This window comes from Dermacentor albipictus, chromosome 4 (genome assembly GCF_038994185.2).
Source record: "Dermacentor albipictus isolate Rhodes 1998 colony chromosome 4, USDA_Dalb.pri_finalv2, whole genome shotgun sequence".
Taxonomy (NCBI): Eukaryota; Metazoa; Arthropoda; class Arachnida; order Ixodida; family Ixodidae; genus Dermacentor; species Dermacentor albipictus.
This window is the reverse complement of record NC_091824.1, coordinates 112400904-112419730: the sequence shown is the minus strand read 5'-3', so window position 1 is coordinate 112419730 and position 18827 is coordinate 112400904. Positions and strand designations below refer to the sequence as shown.

At 48.1% G+C, this 18827-nt stretch overlaps 2 protein-coding genes across 3 annotated transcripts in view; one reads left to right on the top strand and one right to left on the bottom strand.

Annotated features, from left to right (window-relative positions):
- Nucleotides 1–3353, top strand: part of LOC139059262 (uncharacterized) — a 58375-nt gene extending 55022 nt beyond the window's left edge. For both annotated transcript variants that reach the window (XM_070537442.1, XM_070537441.1), the window contains one exon: nt 2941–3353. In XM_070537442.1, coding sequence (XP_070393543.1) covers nt 2941–3135 — 195 coding nt within the window. In that variant the 3' untranslated portion in view covers nt 3136–3353. The remainder of the gene's footprint in view (nt 1–2940) is intronic.
- Nucleotides 3354–11418: 8065 nt separating this feature from the next.
- Nucleotides 11419–18291, bottom strand: LOC139059697 (endothelin-converting enzyme 2-like). Its single transcript, XM_070538130.1, has 2 exons — nt 17729–18291; nt 11419–13813 (listed from the first exon to the last, which is right to left on the bottom strand). Exons 1-2 carry the CDS (start codon nt 18230–18232, stop codon nt 11879–11881), a joined length of 2439 nt encoding a protein of 812 aa, XP_070394231.1. The 5' UTR covers nt 18233–18291; the 3' UTR covers nt 11419–11878.
- Between the last annotated feature and the right edge of the window lie 536 nt (nt 18292–18827).

The window sequence follows — 18827 nt, the reverse complement described above, 5'->3', positions numbered from 1 at the left end:
AGGTGGATGAGCGCGATTGACAGAAGACTTCTTTTGGGACGCCTAGTGGACTTTACGGATTTAAGGTACTGCGTTTCGGCTTATGCTCGGCCCCAGCCACGTTTCAAAGGCTCATGGATACTGTCCCATTGGGTCTAAAGTGGAAGACTTTTCTGGTGTACCTCGACGACGTAATTGTTTTTTCTGCCACTTTCGAAGAACACCCAAAACAGTTGCTGTCGGTTCTTCACGCCATTTGGTCTGTGGGGCTTACACTGAAACCAGAAAAATGTGACTTAGGGTTTGAAGAACTTCAGTTCCTAGGTCATCTCGTGAGTCAAGATGGTGTTATGCTTGATCCGGATAAAATTGCAGCCGTCGCAAAGTTCCCACGGCCAATGAATAAGCAGTCAGTCAGACGTTTCCTGGGTGTCTGCGCCTATTACCAGTGATTTATCGCGGATTGTGCTCACGTCGCCTCCCCACTCGCCCACCTCACAAAAGAAGATGTTGCGTTTGTATGGGGAGAAAGAAGCAAGAAGCAAGAAGCGGCATTCAACGTTTTACGGCAACGTCTACAAACTCCGCCTGTGCTCGCTAACTCTGACCAAGATTCATCAATAGCGATCCACACAGATGCAAGCAACGTGGGTCTTGGCACTGCTCTCGTTCAGTGGCAAGACGGTGCCGAGAGAGTAGTTGCCTATGAGAGCAGAACACTGTCAAGTTCTGAGTCCAACTACTCAGCCATGGAGAAGGAATGCCTGGCTGTCGTATGGGCAGTCGTAACGTTTCGTCCGTACTAATACGGCCACGCTTTTCAAGTCGTAAGCGACCACAATTCCCTTTGTTGGTTGACCAATGTGAAAGATCCTTCTGGACGTTTGGCACGCCTGGACCTTACAGCTTCAAGAATGCGGCTTGACAATAGTCTACAAGTCGGGAAGGCAACACTCAAATGCCGACTGCCTCTCGAGACCACCGATTGCACCGCCGAGCGCCGACGAGGATGAATGCGCAGGTCTCTTAGGAGTTGTTGATGCGGCCGCCATCTCTCGCCAACAAGAAGACGACCGGGAGCTCAACTTACTCATAGAGTTCTTGAACCGATGGGCTATGAATGTGTCTAGATTATTTTCAAGAAGTTTACCTTCATTCTGTTTGCGTAATGGCATTATGTACAGGAAAGACTTCTCTTCAACAGGGAAGAGCTATCTGCTAGTAGTTCCCGAAAATCTCCGCCATGAAATCTTGCAAGCCTGCCATAATGAAGCCATCTCAAGCCATCTTGGTTACACATGAACATTGGCACGACTCAAAGAAACATCCTACTGGCCAAGGCTCGCAGCAGAGGTGAAACATTACGTTCGAACTTGCCTTGAGTGCCAGTGACGCAAAGTACCGTCGACTAAACCCGCTGATCTACTGCAGCCCGTTGCCGTACCGAAAACAGCGTTTCCTCAAATTTAAGTAGACCTTCTCGGCCCTTTTCTAATATCTGGTAGCGACAACCGATGGATCATAGTCGCGAAGGACTATCTCACCCGATACGTGGAAACCAAACCGATTCCGAGCGGCACTGCCTCTGAAACGCCACGGTACTTTATCGAGAACATTGTCCTGAGACACGGTGCTTGAGCGGTCGTCATCACCGACAAAGGAACCGCATTCACAGCTGAGCTTTTTCGCATTGTGCTCACACTCAGTGGCACAGCGCATCGGAAGACGACAGCCTATCACCACAAACGAATGGGCTCACAGAACGCCTCGACAAGACTATCTCAGACATGCTTTGCATGTACGTCGATGTGGAGCGCTACAATTGGGACAAAATATTTCCGCACGTCACATTCCCATATAATATGGCACGCCAGGAAACAACCTAAACAACGCCGTTTGCTTTGAATCATGGTAGAAAAGTCACTACGATGCTTGAAGCTATGCTGCCTCATGACTACAATGATTCACAAGAAGATGCCGCAGAATCCGCTTGGTGCGCCGAGGAAGCAAGACAGCTCGCGCTCGTCAGAATAATTACACAGCAAGAACGTGACGCTCGACGATATAATGTTCACCACCAATCTGTCGCTTATACACCCTGAGAAAAAGTCTTGGTTTGGTATCTGGTACGACGCCGAGGCCTCTCTGAGAAACTTCTACGCCGATATTTCGGACCCTGCAAGGTTCTGCGCCATATCAGCAACGTGATATACGAGGTCGTGGGTGATGCTTCATGCAGCTCCAAGCGCCGTCCACAAGTGGCGGAGATAGTGCACGTGGTGCGTATGAAGCCGTATCTGCCTGAATAATGTGGACACCTAAAAGCTGTTTATCGAGTCTAGCGACTACCATTTGATGAGCATCGCGACGATGCTCGCTCTGGAGGGAGGGTAATGCAGCGTCACAATTTGTGCCAGCTACACCCTGATGGCGACAAAGACGACTTGCTCGAGAGTACGAGCACGAAAAAGAAAAGACAAAGAAGTTCCTTTGTGCTGGCCTGCATCCTGCACGTCCATTTTGAGCACAACTCGTTACGGCGACTTGCCGCAATAAAGTCCCTGTACTTTGTGATCTGCGACAATATCAAATAGACCACTCAAGCACTCGCACGCGATCAGTTATTCTCACGAACTTAGAATCTACCATCTAGTCCAAATAGCAAATATCAGTCCACTGTTACTACCGATTGATAATAAGGATTGATGCTATTAGATGGTATACTAGGTTGGTTTAGGTTTGTGCAGCATGATACCAGCGCAAAGTCGAGCGAGACGAGAAGAACAGGCATTGGCAACACAATGTCTGGACTATAAGTTACATGGGCGTATTACTGGGAAATGTCCCGTGGAAATCATATTCAACCATTATTTTGGTTCACATGTGTGCCACTAATGCTCCACGTTTGTGATACCCCATTGTGTGAGAACAACGCAATTATTTGTTCCTTCTTTTATGCAGCTGTGCCAGACCAAGCGGAACGTCACCGATTTGTACTACAACGTTGTTGCCGACAACATTCAGTACGAGGACTTCAACGACGTGTGCGGCTATGGCTCGTACAGCCGCCTTCAGATACTGAAGAGACTGGCTGCCTTCCTGGCGGAAAATTACACTTCACCCGATCAAGAACGCTTTTGCAATTTGGTCACGTAGTTTTCGCTGCCCATTACGTTTCTCCTTTTTTTTTGGCACGATCCCTTATGTATCACGATGTAGTGTCGGTTTACTGTATATACATGTCTTTTGTCGCTCATTTATATCTCACGATTTTGTAAATTATATAAGTATTCTTTTCCTTGCGATCGACCGTAATTAAATTGCTGCGACGTAGATATTTCAGCTACCTATAAACTATTGCCGTTGGTTTGTGATCGACTTGCTTAACCCCATCTACTTAGCACCACGAATCAGCCCGGCTCTCTCTTGCTCTATTTCTGCCCAATATCCGGGACTTTCTACTCTGATTATTAGATAAAGCGCACTTCGTAGTCCAACACTATTTATAAACTTGTGTTTTTATTGAATAGAGAACGGGGTGTAAAGCATATGCAATTTTTAATAGTGATAATGCGTCTGCATGTTTACTGAGTACAGAGGATAGGATGGAATAAACTTTATTTGTCCAACGGTTATTGCTGTTGGTCGCCGGGGCTAGGCTGCCAAGGGTCCACCGCCCCTGAGTACAGAGAATGCTAGGTAAACGTGAGTAACGTATTGCCTTCATTTTCTTCAATTTTCTGTGAGATTAATAGCAATAAAATGAATTATTGTGAATCAGCGACCATTACACGAGGCTGCAACTCTCCGTGTACTCGGCCTTGAAATGGATTCCTCCGGATCTGCGGGACCATGGGTCAAGAATGCAAAGCAACAGGCCGCAGAAACGATGCAGTTGATACGTCGGATTGCGAAGAAATCTGGCGGAGCGAGCACCAACATGGCTCGCCTTCTGGTCCGTTCTGTATTGCAACCACGACTCGTCTACAGAGCCCAGTTTCATCATCTCACGAAGGCACAATGGGCTCGCCTTGAGGCCATTAATAATGAAGCTATGCGGGCCATAACGGGATTACCACGTCTCACTCCGTTGCCAACTCTACAGGCTGAGTCCCAACTCAACACTATTGACGACCTCGTACACCAACGTCGGTGCGCGCGCACCCTAGAGCCATCATATTTCGGCTCGGCTGCTTCACTGGCCCGGTACATGGGGCACGAAATAGAAAATCCAGCATCTACGAGACCCGATGTAGCTCCGTGGGAAAGGGTACAATTAAGTGACAATAAGCCTCTTGGTCGTCTGTATAGCCCGGTTCCTCGTCAGGCGAATGCCCATGTTTCCCGCCTTCATCGCGCCGATGACAACCAAGACGATACGACTCTTGTAGCATACACTGATGCCAGTGTTAATGGCACCGTGATTCACACAGCTCTCGTGTGTCCATTGATACCAGAGGCAGGCCAAACGTGCTCGTATGTTGCCGATCCTGCACCACCGGCCTACCTAGCCGAGCTTGCTGCCATACGAGACGGCTTGGCCGCGTTGCTACCTACTGTTCAAGATGCTCGATACTCTCAACTCATCATTCGCACAGACTCGACTCAAGCCATCCACGACATACGTAGGGTATCTCGGTCCACCCTATTGTCAGATAGCATTGACCGTCTTGTTGCCACTACGAATATCCTCATACGCGTCCAGTGGGTGCCTCGAGCAGCCCTGCCGAGTCTCCTTGAAGCAGATATGGCAACCCACCCACAGATTACAACATACCCACTTCCACATTTTCCTGAAGACGCCTGTGGACGACTGATCCGGGAAAAGGAAAACCTCCGACGTACCACACGAGCTCTCATACCTCCGTGTGGGTCAGACCTCCCTGGCGGGTTAACCCGCCGAGAGGAGGTTACGTTAAGGAGGCTACGTGTCGGGGTCGCGCTCACCCCGTCTGTGACCGCTCTCTGGCCACAACAATACCATGGTCCTTACGGCTCATCGTGCCCATTTTGCAACACAGGAATCCAAAATGTGACAGTGACACACCTATTATGGACGTGCCCAGGTCTTCATCTAAGCCGTCTCCGCCATCTCCGGGCAACAGGCCTTCGGCCTGGCCGCCCACCCGACCTTGAACGTTGGATTCATGGACCCCATCATCGTTCACTTCTAGATTTTTTGCACGAGTCGAATCTGTTCGTGTATTTCTAACATCTTTTGTATTATGCCTAAGGGCATGCTTTCGAATTAAAAAAAAATGAATTATTGCTTACGAAAAAGATACATGTTCTATATGCTATGTTCTATATGCTATATGTTTCTATTTGCGATGCCTTGATATGTCTATTGGGATATGCTGACAGCTGCTGCCGATGTAGTTAGGGAACAAGGAGCTTCTCAGGCTGCTTACGCAGGTTTTCCCTCGGCCCTCCTCATGCACTCAATTAATGGACAAAAACTTAAGTTTCAAACTGCTAGATGGAAAGTGTCTTGTCTTACTTGCGGATACATTTGCAAGGCAGTGACAGCAGTTGTGTTCTCCATTGCTTGTGCACAAACCGAACGGCTTACCTATGCTAAAGAACGGCTGTGCTAAAGAACGTCGCATACGATGCTAGCACCAGGACAGCCCCAATCTGAAACGCAGGAAAATAAACCGTTAATATTGTGACCATGTAATTTATAAGTAGGAAGTCCTGGAAAATTACTGGAGATTTCGTTGTAATGAATTTCCATTCCTCATGTGAGTAGGCATCATTAAAGAAGGGGGCGCATTAACGTAACGGTGAAGGATTGAGTATTCGTCTTAAGCCTGATATTGATATCGCATAGAAACTGTTTCTTGATACTCATAGTTAAGCTCTTTAATTTGGACATCCTTATCTGAGTACTTATGCCCTAAAGGGCCCCTGAAACAGTTTTAAAGCGAACGTGTTTATGGCTTGGTATCCGTGCATTTTCCTTCTGGATGTGCAAAAATTGCATCTGCCGATCCCGTAGACAGGGATATACCCGGCCGACCCAGAGTGGAGGTGAAGCATGCTTCGAGCACTCCGCCGCTAGTAATAACACCAAATTAATAATAATAATAATAATAAATGAAGATGCATTCTTTCATTTCATTTCATTCATTCACAAAACTTTATTAAGAGTCCTGAAGCCCGGTCTTTTCAGATCCAGGCCGCCCCCGTCCACGTCGGCACCATCAGGCCCAGCCTTATGGCACAATCGTGGACCTTCTGGAAAGCCCGTAGTTGATCGCCGACACGTATACTTGTCTTTATCGGGCGACACGTTTCACCACCTAACAAATGTTATCGCACAGCGCAGGAGGCGCCTGCATGTTTCGGAAGTTTCTGGAACGTTATCGATGGTTCTATCCGCTGTCTGTTATCACCCAACCTTGCGTAATCTGGTTGCATGTATGCGCGACGCTAATGGTTTAGAACTGTGTGCAAGGCACGCGGATCCCAGCGATTACTCTGGCACATTCGACGACTGCGGGTGTATAAAAGCCGACGAGCTTGACCCGCTGATCAGATTTTCGAAGATCGCCGAGTGTATTCGCCGCTATATTTGTTCTTTCGGTGTAACCTGCTTTTGAGGGCACAAGTTCACCCAACAAAACGCCAGTTTCTATAATCACAGTTTGGCTGTCTTCTTCGCCGTCACTACTACGTGACATCTGGTGGAGGTGCTTTACGTTCATGTACCGGACGCCCCCGACAAGCCGTAACCCAAACCCGAACCACAAAGACAACACCATAGTCGTCCAGGAACATCGAGCAAGCCGCCGGCTACAGCAGCTGCCCCCGGAACACGGAATTCTACCAGAGACGACCAAGAAGATTGTCAGAGAAGATCGTCCAGAGACGATCAAGAAGAGAGCCTCAATGGCAGCCGCAGCGGCCCCAATAGTTCTGCAGCAGCCCAAGGAGCCACCGATGTTCCGCGGTTGAACATTTGAGGACCCGGAAAGCTGGCTGGAGACGTATGAGAGGGTCGCTACGTTTAACAGTTGGGACAGCGACGACAAGCTGCGACATGTCTATTTCGCATTGGAAGACACCGCCAGGACCTGGTTCAAGAATCGAGAAGCCACCTTAACGACGTGGGACCTGTTCTGAAGCGGCCTCTTGCAAACATTTAGAAGCGTCGTGCGAAAAGAGCGAGCCCAAGCTCTACTAGAAACCAGAGCGCAGCTACCAAACAAGACGTTCGCGATCTTCACGGAGGAGATGGCCCGTCTATTCCGGCACGCCGACCCGGAAATGTCGGAGGAGAAAAAAGACCGCTTCCTTATGCGGGGCGTCAAGCAAGAACTTTTCACCGGACTTATTCGTAACCCACCGAAGACAGTAGCTGAGTTTTCTGCAGAAGCATCGATGATCGAGAAAAGTCTGGAAATGCGCACCCGGCAATATAACCGCCAGGGGCTCACGCCGCAGTGCGCCATCCAAGGTCTGGGTTCCGACGAACTCCAAGAGACCATCAGGGCCATTGTGCACGAAGAACTGCGCAAGGTCCTGCTTTCGTCGCAGGCTCAAGTGGCCTCGATCGCCGACATCGTGAAAGATGAGGTTCAGCGATCGCTTGGAGTTCCTGAGGTGCAACCTCATTTACCGCAGCCCCAGCGAGAAGCGATGACCTACGCGGCCGTCGCACGCCGTCAAGGCCCCTCTCCACGACCGCGCCAGGGCCCTTTAATGCCGACATTTGGCGAGCCAAATGCCGACATTTGGCGAGCCCCCGACCACCGCCCGCTCTGCTATCACTGCGGTGAAGCCGGCCATGTGAATCACCGATGCCCATTCCGTGACTTGGGACTGAGAGGGTTCGCCGTCAACCGCCGCGTCCACAGCTTGGGGAGCGCCCACGTGACATCGCTGATTACCTAGCCGCCGCTCAGTGGAACTTTCGACGACCGTGCCGTTCACCGTCACAAGGCCGCTACCTATCGCCGCAGCGACGTCCATACACTGGCCCAGCCCGGGGCCGGTCCGTGAGCCCATATCCGGAAAACTAAAAGCAGCAACCGATTCAGGTGCGGTCGCTGTTCATCGAACTGACGAAGATCCTCCGCCGCCGACGAATGCACCGAAAAAACTACCTCGACGACATAACAACGACGACACACCGCCGTCCCGATGAAGTCTGGCAGCCAAGAACACGCTGATGAAAGACGACGACGCGACGTTCTAGCCACAGGTCAACGCGACGCAGCCGTGATCCGACGCCACGACCTTACTGTAACGCAAGACAAAGAACCAGCGACCTCGACGTGCTTCTCCACGGTCACGCAGTCACCGCCTTAGTTGACACAGGGGCTCATTACACCGTCATGAGTGGACACATCGCCGCCCAGTTGAAAAAAGTTAAGACTACGTGGGAAGGCCCTCAAATTCGTACCGCCGGAGGACACCTCATTACGCCGACTGTAATATGCAAAGCAAGAATTACCGTTCATGACCGGACTTACCCTGCCACCTTCGTTATCCTCCAACAGTGTTCACGAGACGTCATTCTCGCCATGGACTTCCTGAACCAACAGGCGCAATTATCGACCTGAAGTCGTAATCGATAACGCTGTCGGAAGATCAAGCGGTGCCTCTAACATACGTAGCTTACAGAACTGCGACATCTGGTCTTGGTGCAGAGTTACTGATTTGTAGAATTCATGGTTCTATTTTTCTTTGTTCGTTTCTAGCTTAGCACTTTCTGGCAATGTTTATCAGAAAATTCCAAGTCGTAGTCTAATTTTCCTTGCTAGAGTTGCTACAATTTTTTTTCTCTTTCAAATGCAATAAACATCATTCAACTCGATTCCACGGTTGTGTCAGGCAAGCATTTCGCCGTTGTACATGTATTTTAATAGACAAATTGGAGCTGGCGTCGAGCTAAAGCTTCCTCTTAAAAGAAAATTTCGCATACTAACTGCATACTATTAAATATTTATTTTCTTAAAATATATTTCGCATACTATTAAATATTTACAAATGTAAATTCATGTGTTTCTCGCTGCTCTAACACTGTCCCTTCTTATATTCTTAATGGCATTCCTCTTGATTCCGTCGCATCATATAAATATCTAGGCGTACATATATCACAAAACTTAACATGGAATGCCCATACTGAATACGTTACCAATAACGCTAATCGCATGTTAGGGTATTTACGTCGCAACTTCTCTGCTGCTCCTTCGTACATAAAACTCCTACTTTATAAATCACTAATACGACCTAAACTTAAATACGCGTCATCTATATGGGACCCTGGGCATGAAAATCTTCTATCTTCTCTCGAACTAATACAAAGTAACTCCGTTCGCTTCATCTTTTCAAATTACAACCGTACTGCAAGTATCACAGCCATGAAAACTAACGTTTCTCTCCCATCTTTAAAATCTCGCCGTAAAATTAGTCGCCTCACTCTATTCCACAAGGTATATCATCACGTCACGCTACATGACGATGTTATTTCACCACCAGAATACATCTCCCATCGCATTGATCATCGGCACAAGGTTGGCATCAAAAAGTGCAAAACTAAAGCTTGTTTTCAGTCCTACTTTCCCCAGACTTCTGTCGAATGGAACCGCCTCACTCCCGATATCGAAGCCATTGAAGATAATCAACGATTTCGTGATGCACTAACAACTTTTTAATTTGGAGAATGTTGAAATTATGCTTTAACAAAATTCACTTTATTGTATTTATTGTATTTGTAAGCTTTATTACCCACTCCCCTCTGTAATGCCTTTGGTCCTGAGGGTATAATGAATAAATAAATAAATAAATAACGCCATTGTGATTCGAACTCGTGGCCTTGCGGCAATGGTGCAGCTTTAATAGGGCTAAGCGCTAAAAATTCCGCTATCACGCAACATGCGCTTGGTAATTTCGCTGCGTTTTATCCCACAGATTCTGTGAGTGGTGACATCTATGTATGCATTTAGGAGGCCACAACACGCAATGCTATAGTGGACGAGGAGCTAAAGTGTTTGTCGCAAAGAAGTTCACAAGAGAGCGGTATCAGCTACGACGGCCTCCTGCTGTTTCACTGAAATGAACGAGCTCAATGTCAGAGAAATTGCGGAAGTCTGCCGATTTTTAAACTTTCTTCAGTTGCTTCGCAATGTTCACAGGGAGTTGATATAGAGGCCAGAGGGTATTCCAGCGAATACTTTCAAACTTTTTTTTATTGCCTGTGGTAGATAGCACAACTCCAGTCCACGGACTAGTCTACTCGAAGAGGCGGACATTCGTTGCACGAAGAATTGAAATGCATAATGGAATAATAAACAAAATACTCACTAATTAAGGTTTTAGCTAATCACCTTATGGCACATATTGCAATTTACAGATTCCAGTGGGTGAGACTGCAAAATTATACCCGCTTGAATAGAATCATGTGGATGATGCCATTTGTGAGATATGCGCTGTCAAAGTTGTAGGGAAAATGCATTGTCATTCTTACTTTCTTAACAAAACGTACCTTTATGCATTGAAGTACAAAATTAACTGGAACGCAAATGCATTTATCCGCACAATTTGGGAATTAATAACTCGAAAGTGGTGTCAGCCTGTGAATTAATTAGAAGTGGATCCGCCTTGCGAAATCTCCGGCTAGAATTTGTAAATTGCAATATGTGCCATAAGATAATAAGCTAAAACCTAATTGATCAATTATGCACCTCAATTGTTTATACCAGTGATGACCGCCTCTTCTTGTAATACCCGCGCATGGACTATGATTGTGCTATCCGCCACAGGCAATTTTTAAAAATATTTGAAAGTGTTCGCTGAAATACCTGGCATATGCAAGCAGTGTCGGTGTAGATCAACGTGCGAACGGTTAGGAAAGTGTTCTGTGCCTTTTTATGTCTATGAACGTATCAGCCCATGAATGCATCATTATCGTCGTCATCGTCGTCGTCAAGGCCACTGCTCGACAAAAAGGTGTTGGCAGAGATCCTTCAAGTAACCGTCTCGCGCACCCTGCCATATATGCATCGCAATACTCGGACCCATAACCTCAGGAGTATTTGCCTCATGGCAAGTACTTGTCTCCCTCCGATTTCCGAAGCTGTCTTGCCAATGCAAGCTTTTTTAAATCACATCCCACTATTTAATACTCTGGTTGGCTCAACGGCGGTTATCTCCCTTTGCAGTCCAATGTGTTTAACTATCGACAGGAAGCTATATTCTAGCAGACCAATAATCAGACTTAATAAACAGTCATTCGACAGACACTGTTCGTTCAATACGAGGCCTGCCGAACATTTGCATGTAGATACGCGCTATGAGAGCTTTATGACATAGAACGAACGAATGCGGTAAGACTACAGCTAATCAACAAGCACATTAATGTCCAAACACCTGCCCCCTTTCCCACTCACCATCCCTCCCTATCCCCCCCCCCCATCCCATTATTTTTCACGTTATACAGTGTAATTGACACCAACCACACGCTGGAAAGGTTCTCTTTGTCGTGTATGCAGCAAAGCTGCAGATCGGTGACATAAGCAGCAGTTGCCAGTTTATGCCACGTATGTGTCAGATCAGAATTAATGTCCGTACAATACATGTTTTCTCAACGAGCCACTGGATGCACGGAATGGGGTTGCCTGCCTTCGGTTATGCGATATACTTTAAAACACTCAATCCGGCGGCGCATAATATTGCAAGGCCGGAGACTACTAAAAACCGAAGCCGGAAAAGCATTTCGTTCAGCTTGACAAAACACATTCGCCAGTATTATAAAGTATTTCTTTCCCGCGCACTGACTCTTCTTCGACGTTGCCGCATCATTGCACCGCATTAAAGTCACACAACACTGATGCGTGCAATGCACAAAGTTCGAGAACCAATTTGCACACCAGTCAAGTCCAAGCAGGTGTCAGAAGAGGCGACAGCGGTCGGCGGGGTTCATATACGTTAATTGAGGACAACTGAAGGCGTCAGCGAAGGCATCGACGTACCTCAATGCCATATTGCAGTCTTCGTGAGTGCCTTCAGAACGTCCCGGACATTTCGCGTAACACGATGCTATAAAAAAAATCTGCGACGCCGTGTAGTCGTTGAGCCCTACGAGCCGAACATCTTTGTCATCCAAAGCGCTCCTGAAGGCGTCGAAAAGGACGCTAAGCGCGATCGCTTCCAGGTTGCTGCCAAAGTCTGGCGTACCGGCCATACAAGTGGAGGCACGTTCAATATCTTTTTTTGCTTCCTTGAAGCGTGCATAGGTGTCCAGAAAAGCATCGCTCAGTGCTAGCGCCACTTCCTTACCAACGCCGGCGTATTTGATGGCTTCAGCTACATTGGGATGATAGTTCGGAAACGCCGTGGCGAATGGCAGGAGGAGAAAGTCGTACTCGAGCACTACGTGCAGTTTTAGGTGCTTAAGAGCGGCGTAAACCATGTCAGATCGCATGACGTCGAGCGGCACCGCGGCGTCTCTCCAGTTCTCCGCCAGGGACTCCCCCATATCCGGGTAGGAACGACTACCGTTCCCGATGCTCGTGGCATCGCTGTCAAAAGGGCTAAAGACGACAGACACAGAATCCCAATCACCCAAGACGATCCTTTCTGGCTCGTAGTGTTGCCACTTCATGAGCCTCTTGAGGAAAGCGCGTCGCACAGAAAGGGCGATGACCTCTGCGTCGCCGCGGGCTGGTGGTTTCATTTCTTCGCTGATGTACGGAGCGAACACGGAGAAACCCGCGATGAGGTAAGCCTTGCTGAGACAGAAGGCGCCGTGTTGAAAGAGCGCCGCATCTTGTGTGCCGTAATAGTTGGTGACGAGCCGGTGATTGGCGTACAGTGCGGCCACCTGCACGGTGCACCAAGACACCAGAATTTCGGTCATGGCCTCGCCGTACCTTTCCCACAGGGTGAAGAACTCCGTAACGAACGATATGGCTTCTGTCTCGTAGATGACCGTCTCGCGGACCTCAACGCCGTACGAGGCGAGCACCGATTGCCAGCGCGCTTTGCTCGGATCGGCCCCCGACCTGTACAGCCATGCGGTGCTGATGGCCAGTGGCTTCCTCTCCTTCAGCATGGCGTCCAGGAGTGGATCCAGCATGACCTGCAGGGTGTTCTCGACTTCTTCGAAGCTGACAACCGTCTGGTCGGCTGCAGACGCACCAAATTCGTCGGCGAGGACATCGAAATAGGCACGCCTTTCAGCTGCATCTGATCTTTGCAGGGAGGTGTACTTGCGCGCCACGAGGTCGAAATCCTCATACGGCATCAGGAAGACCCGCGTTGCGTAAGTCTTCGTGGTTTCTATCTCGATGTTAAAGATGGGGCTCCATCGAAGGCGAATGGACGAATAGAAGAGCGTGTGCAATACGTCCGGCTGCGTGGGACGCCGGGGCCATTCGACCTTTGCTTCTCTCAGCAACTTCTTGACTACTGCGATGTCATTCTTGTCGTTTTTGAGGACAGCGTAGCAGCTGCGGAAGAAGCCTGCGCCTCTCTGGGCAGTCGTCTGGCCTTTGGTTGGCACACTGACACTGTTGGCCAGAGCCGCTAGCGCGTCAAGTGCGGTAAGCGTCATGTTTTGGCGAACGCTGTAGGTGTTGTGGCGTCGCCACCCGTTGCAGACGAATTCCTTGAAATTGTAACAGGGTACGGAAGCGGATGCGTTAAGTGACGCGCGTAGCCTCTGCGCGAAGAGGTTGCAGCTGTCGGTGTAGCACGTAAGATACCCGCCGGGCTTGGGGCCGTTACGTCCAAAGATTATGATGAAGATTATGGCGGCAAAGCCCGCCGTCAGGGCCACTGTCGTGCTCACGTCGTTGAAATACCGGCACCGCTGAGTGTTATCCTGTGAGAGAAAAAAATCCATAAGATACACCACAGGCTCTCGATTTACATAGTACTAAACGGGAATGCTGGTCAGCATTAAAGTTGAGTTTACGAAAAAGGCTGTGCTTGTTGTTGTTAATGACGATGATGGGTGATAAATCTGTGAAGTATGACGTCTATATGCCTTTCATTGATAATGAAAAGCCCTTAGATTCAGTAGAGATCAGGGTTGCAACGTACCCACTCATGAGTACACAGACTCGTACTCGCTCCAAATTGATTTACCAGAATTTATGAGTGCAAAGTATGATTGGACAAGGGTATGAACATGAATGAGCGCCGATGAGTCTGAGTAAGCAAGAGTAAGCATATCGATCTCGTCGGTTGCACATCGCTCCTCGAAGAGGCCGTACGTATGTCGAGTGAGCTCCTAAACACTTTGCGTTGTGGTGAATGGGGTTTAAATGAGGGATCCGGAACCTCAGAGGTACAGCAGAGCTGTGACGTAAGGCTAACGCATTTGTCTCTCTCTCTCTCTCTCTCTCTCTCTCTATATATATATATATATATATATATATATATATATATATATATATATATATATATATATATATATATATATATATATATATATATATATATATATATATATATATATATACAGTAAAAGCTCGTTAATTCGAACCGCAAAGGGAAGCCGCTTCAGTTCGAACTAACGAAAGTGAGGCACAGCAACAGTACACTGTGATTTGGAAGCAGTAGGGCATGTCAGAAACTTGGCGTGTCAGAAAGTGATGGCGTGTGCCGCGGGCACACGCCACCTTCAAGTCGAAACTCTGGTTCCGACTGTGCCACACCACCGATGTCCACCGAAACGAACGTTAGCCGAGGCCTAACACCATCCCAATGAATCACGACGGCCGATACCTCCTAAGCTGAAAACAGAGGTGCACAACCGATGAAGACTGCCGAGGCAAAGGCGCTGAACATGTGAAGGTGGCGAAGGCCCTGATTCGTTGGTTCTTGATTGCAAGCGCAGCTGCGACGTACTTGATTAGCTGTGTTTTGGCGCTTGCCGTGCCATCTCCACAGAACATTAGCAGCTGTACAAGATTTGCAAAAGCCTCCGAGATTCGAAACGGGCAAGAAGTCTCGGAGGCAGGCACGTACCCAGGATTTTTTTTCGGGGGGGGCCCACCACCTCCATCATCATCATCATCATCATAATTGTCGTCGTCGTCGTCATCATCATCATCATCATCAGCCTGTTTTGTGTCCACTGCAGGACGAAGGCCTCTCCCTGCGATCTCCAATCACCCCTGTCCTGCGCCAACCGATTCCAACTCTATAGCGCCCGCGAATTTCCTAATTTCATCGCTCCACCTAGTGTTTTGTCGTCCTCGATTGCGTTTCCCTTCTCTTGGTACCCATTCTGTAACCCTAATGGTCCAACGGTTATCTAACCGGCGCATTACATGACCTGCCCAGCTACAGTTTTTTCCTCTTTATGTCAATTAGAAGATCGTCTATACCCGTTCGCTCTCTGATCCAAACCACTCTCTTTCTCTCTTAACGTTATGCCTAGCAATCTTCGTTCGATCGCTCTTTGCGCGGTCCTTAACTTGCTCTCAAGTCTCTGCCCCGTATGTCAGCACTGGCAAAATGCACTGATTGCACACCTTACTTTTCAATAATAATGGAAAGCTTCCAGTCAGGAGCTGGCAATGTCTGCCGTATGCGATCCAACCTATTTTTATTCTTCTGTGAATTTCCTTCCTATGATCAGGGTTCCCTGTGATTAATTGACCTATAGGTAAACATACTCCTCCACAGTCTCTAGTGGCCGACTGGCGATCCTGATCTCTTGTTCCTTTGCCCGGCTATTTATCATTATCTTCGTCTTCTGCATAAAAATATTCAACCCCACTCTTACACTCTCTCTGTCAAGCCCAGGCCGCCGCCGGAAGTCAACTGATTCCGGCCGACGTCTAGGGGGGAGGTAGACGGTGATAGGGAGAGCTGCGTCTCACCCGATCACCCATACTCTCTGACGGGTGTAAATAAAGTGCTATCTCTCTCTCTCTGTCGAAAAGGAGTGAAAAAGGCAGCATAATGCTGACCGATGAACAGCTGCCAAGTCTCAACATTGATCTGGCGGCGCTTTAGGAATGTGTGAGGAGTGGTGGCGTGGGCGGGGAGGGGGGGGGGGGGGGGGCTATGCCACTTGATTTCGGGGGGGGCCCGGGCCCCCCCGGCCCCCCCCCCTGGGTACGTGCCTGCTCGGAGGTATCGTAGAACGGAGAGGCGGCAGCCGCCGCTGCCTTCTGGCTGACCCCGCGTCGGTTAGATTTTTTTCCGATTTTGCCTTCTCTCGCCATTCTCTCCGTTTCGGAGGCAATACAGCCTTGTGTGTAGGCAGTAAGCGCGTTTCTCTGGCCGTGTGCCAGGAGAGCGTAGTTCGAATTATCCGTGAGGGAACCTTCTCGCGTTCGAATTAACGGACTTTTTTATACATAGACTTCTGTGGAGCTTGGCCGGACCAAATCGTACAGTTCGAATTATCCATAAATTTGAATTATTGAAGTTCGAATTAACGAGCTTTCACTGTATATGATGATGATACCGAGACCGACCAAGTTGTCCAGCGCTGTTCCACAAAAAAATCAACCCCCCAGCTCATGCGCGAAGAAGTAGAACAGGGAAGATGATGATGGCTATGTAGAAATGAAAACGACGAAGTACGGTAATAGTGCTTACACTAACTTCCCCCCGTCATGGAAGCGGCCAGCCTGGCCGTAGATTGGTGATTATCTAAATGGGGACTGAAGGGCTTCGTCCGCGAGACGTGAACAATTTCGGCGTTCCGGCGGCACCGGTCAGGGACGGAGTGTACTGGGCGGACGAGATAGTTCACTGCGGATGTTTGCTGCACAATAGTGTATGGGCCAATGTAGCGTTGAAGGAACTTCTCACAGAGGCCTGGACTGCGGACTGGAGTCCAAAGTAGGACTTGGTCTCCAGGGTGAAAACTTCGGTCACGGGATTTGTTGTCGCAGTGACGTTTGCGCTCAGCTTGGGTAGCTTCCATGCTTTGCCGGGCGATTTGACGGCACTGTGCAACTCGGGCAGCAAAATCTTTTGGAAGCGACGCGTTAGGCGAAGAAGGTGCTAAAAATAATTCTCTGTCGAATATGGTGGAAGGAGATCGTCCATACACAAGGAAGGAAGGGCTGTAGCCGGTAGTCCGTTTAATAGCAGTATTATATGCTAATGTCACGAAAGGAAGAATTTTATCCCTCTCAGTGTGGTCAGGACGGATGTACATAGAAATCACGTCAGACAGCGTAGGGTGGAAGCACTCAGTAAGGCGATTGGTTTGCGGATGATAGGTAGAAGTAGATTTGTGGATGGTATTAGCGGCCCGAAAAACTTCCTCGAGAAATTGGGAAATAAATGCCTTGACTATTATTATTATTATTATTATTATTATTATTATTATTATTATTATTATTATTATTATTATTATTATTATTATTATTATTATTATTATTATTATTATTATTATTATTATTATTATTATTATTATTATTATTGGGAATAATTAACATGCGCATGTCCTTTGAACCAGGGATTAAATTCAATTTTTTAATGAGTGTCACTGATTTGACGCTATGAAAATTCACTATCAACGTGACTTCCTTTCAATGTAGCCTTCAGCGGCATACGATCAAATTACGCTGGCACAATTTAATTTCATCATGATAATTCGTGATTTCATTAGATATTGTCGTGAGATAGACTGTGAGAAAGCTGAAGGCCTGACGTTCTCGTGCGAGCTGTAGTGTTCCTTTGCAAGAAACTAATGTGGGCTTTTCTCGTATACTTCCACAGATACATTTATATACATTTAATCAATGATAACGCATGCACTCACCTCCGGCGTTTGGGCAACATGGCCTCGAGCCGCAGACTCCACCGCTTTCGTTTGTGGGACCTCCGCGTTCCCGACGGTAACCGACGAGGATGGAGCCTGAGCCGCGCGATCCGTTTCGGGGTCCTGAGCGCCTTCCACGGCACCCTGCAGCTTCTTTACCGGCGCCGAGTTGTCCCGGGTCCGTTCTTTGGCTTCTTCTGGATTGGTGGACTTCTCCGTGGTTTCAAGCTTGCTGCTCCAGCTCTTCTCGGTAGATGTAACTGAAGACTGTTCCCGGAGATCCCTGCCTCTCGTGTCCTTGACCACTGAACCGGCCGCAGCGGTTGTGTCGCCATGGCGTTTCCTACCTAGCTTCGAACGACGGCGCTTTCGCTTTCCTCGCGACGACTCTTCCGTGCGAGAGGCGTCTAGCGTGCGAGAGGCGTCTAGCGTGCGAGAGGTGTCGACGGTACGGGAGAGTTCGGTGTCCAATACATTAGTATCGTCAGCCGCCTTTTCTTCCATTGTCGGAAAGGGCCTATCGAACGACACAGCAATTTGGTTTGGTTTGACTTGGTGCTTATTTGTACGGCTCAACCCACTACGGGGGATGGACTGCTGTGAACGACAGGCGAGAAAAGACGATGAGGCACGTCTGCGCTTTGCATATCTGCACAGTTTGTGAACCTCGCCCGGGTAGATGGTGTCATTTACGAGGTGATAATTTTTAAGTTTCCGGGAATTTTCATAAATCGCCTGATCGCAGATTATATAGTTCTACTCCTTCAGCTGGATTATTCCTAGAGGCGGACATTAGTTGCACAAGAAGTCGAACCATACATTCAAACAATAATAAAAATCACTAATTAACGTCGTAATTAATTACTAAACCGCACATATTGTAATGTGCTAATTGTAGCCGGTGTGTTCGCAAGGCGTAACCACTTGAAAGGAATTTCCACAATGTTTTGGAGATATGCGCCATCAAACTTGCAGCAGAAGTGCACGGTTCTTCGATATACTTTTTTAACAAAACTCTACTTTTTTGCATTGAAGTACAAAGGCAACTGGAATGCCCATGTATTTCGTCCCACACTTCCAGAAATAGTATCCCGGAAGT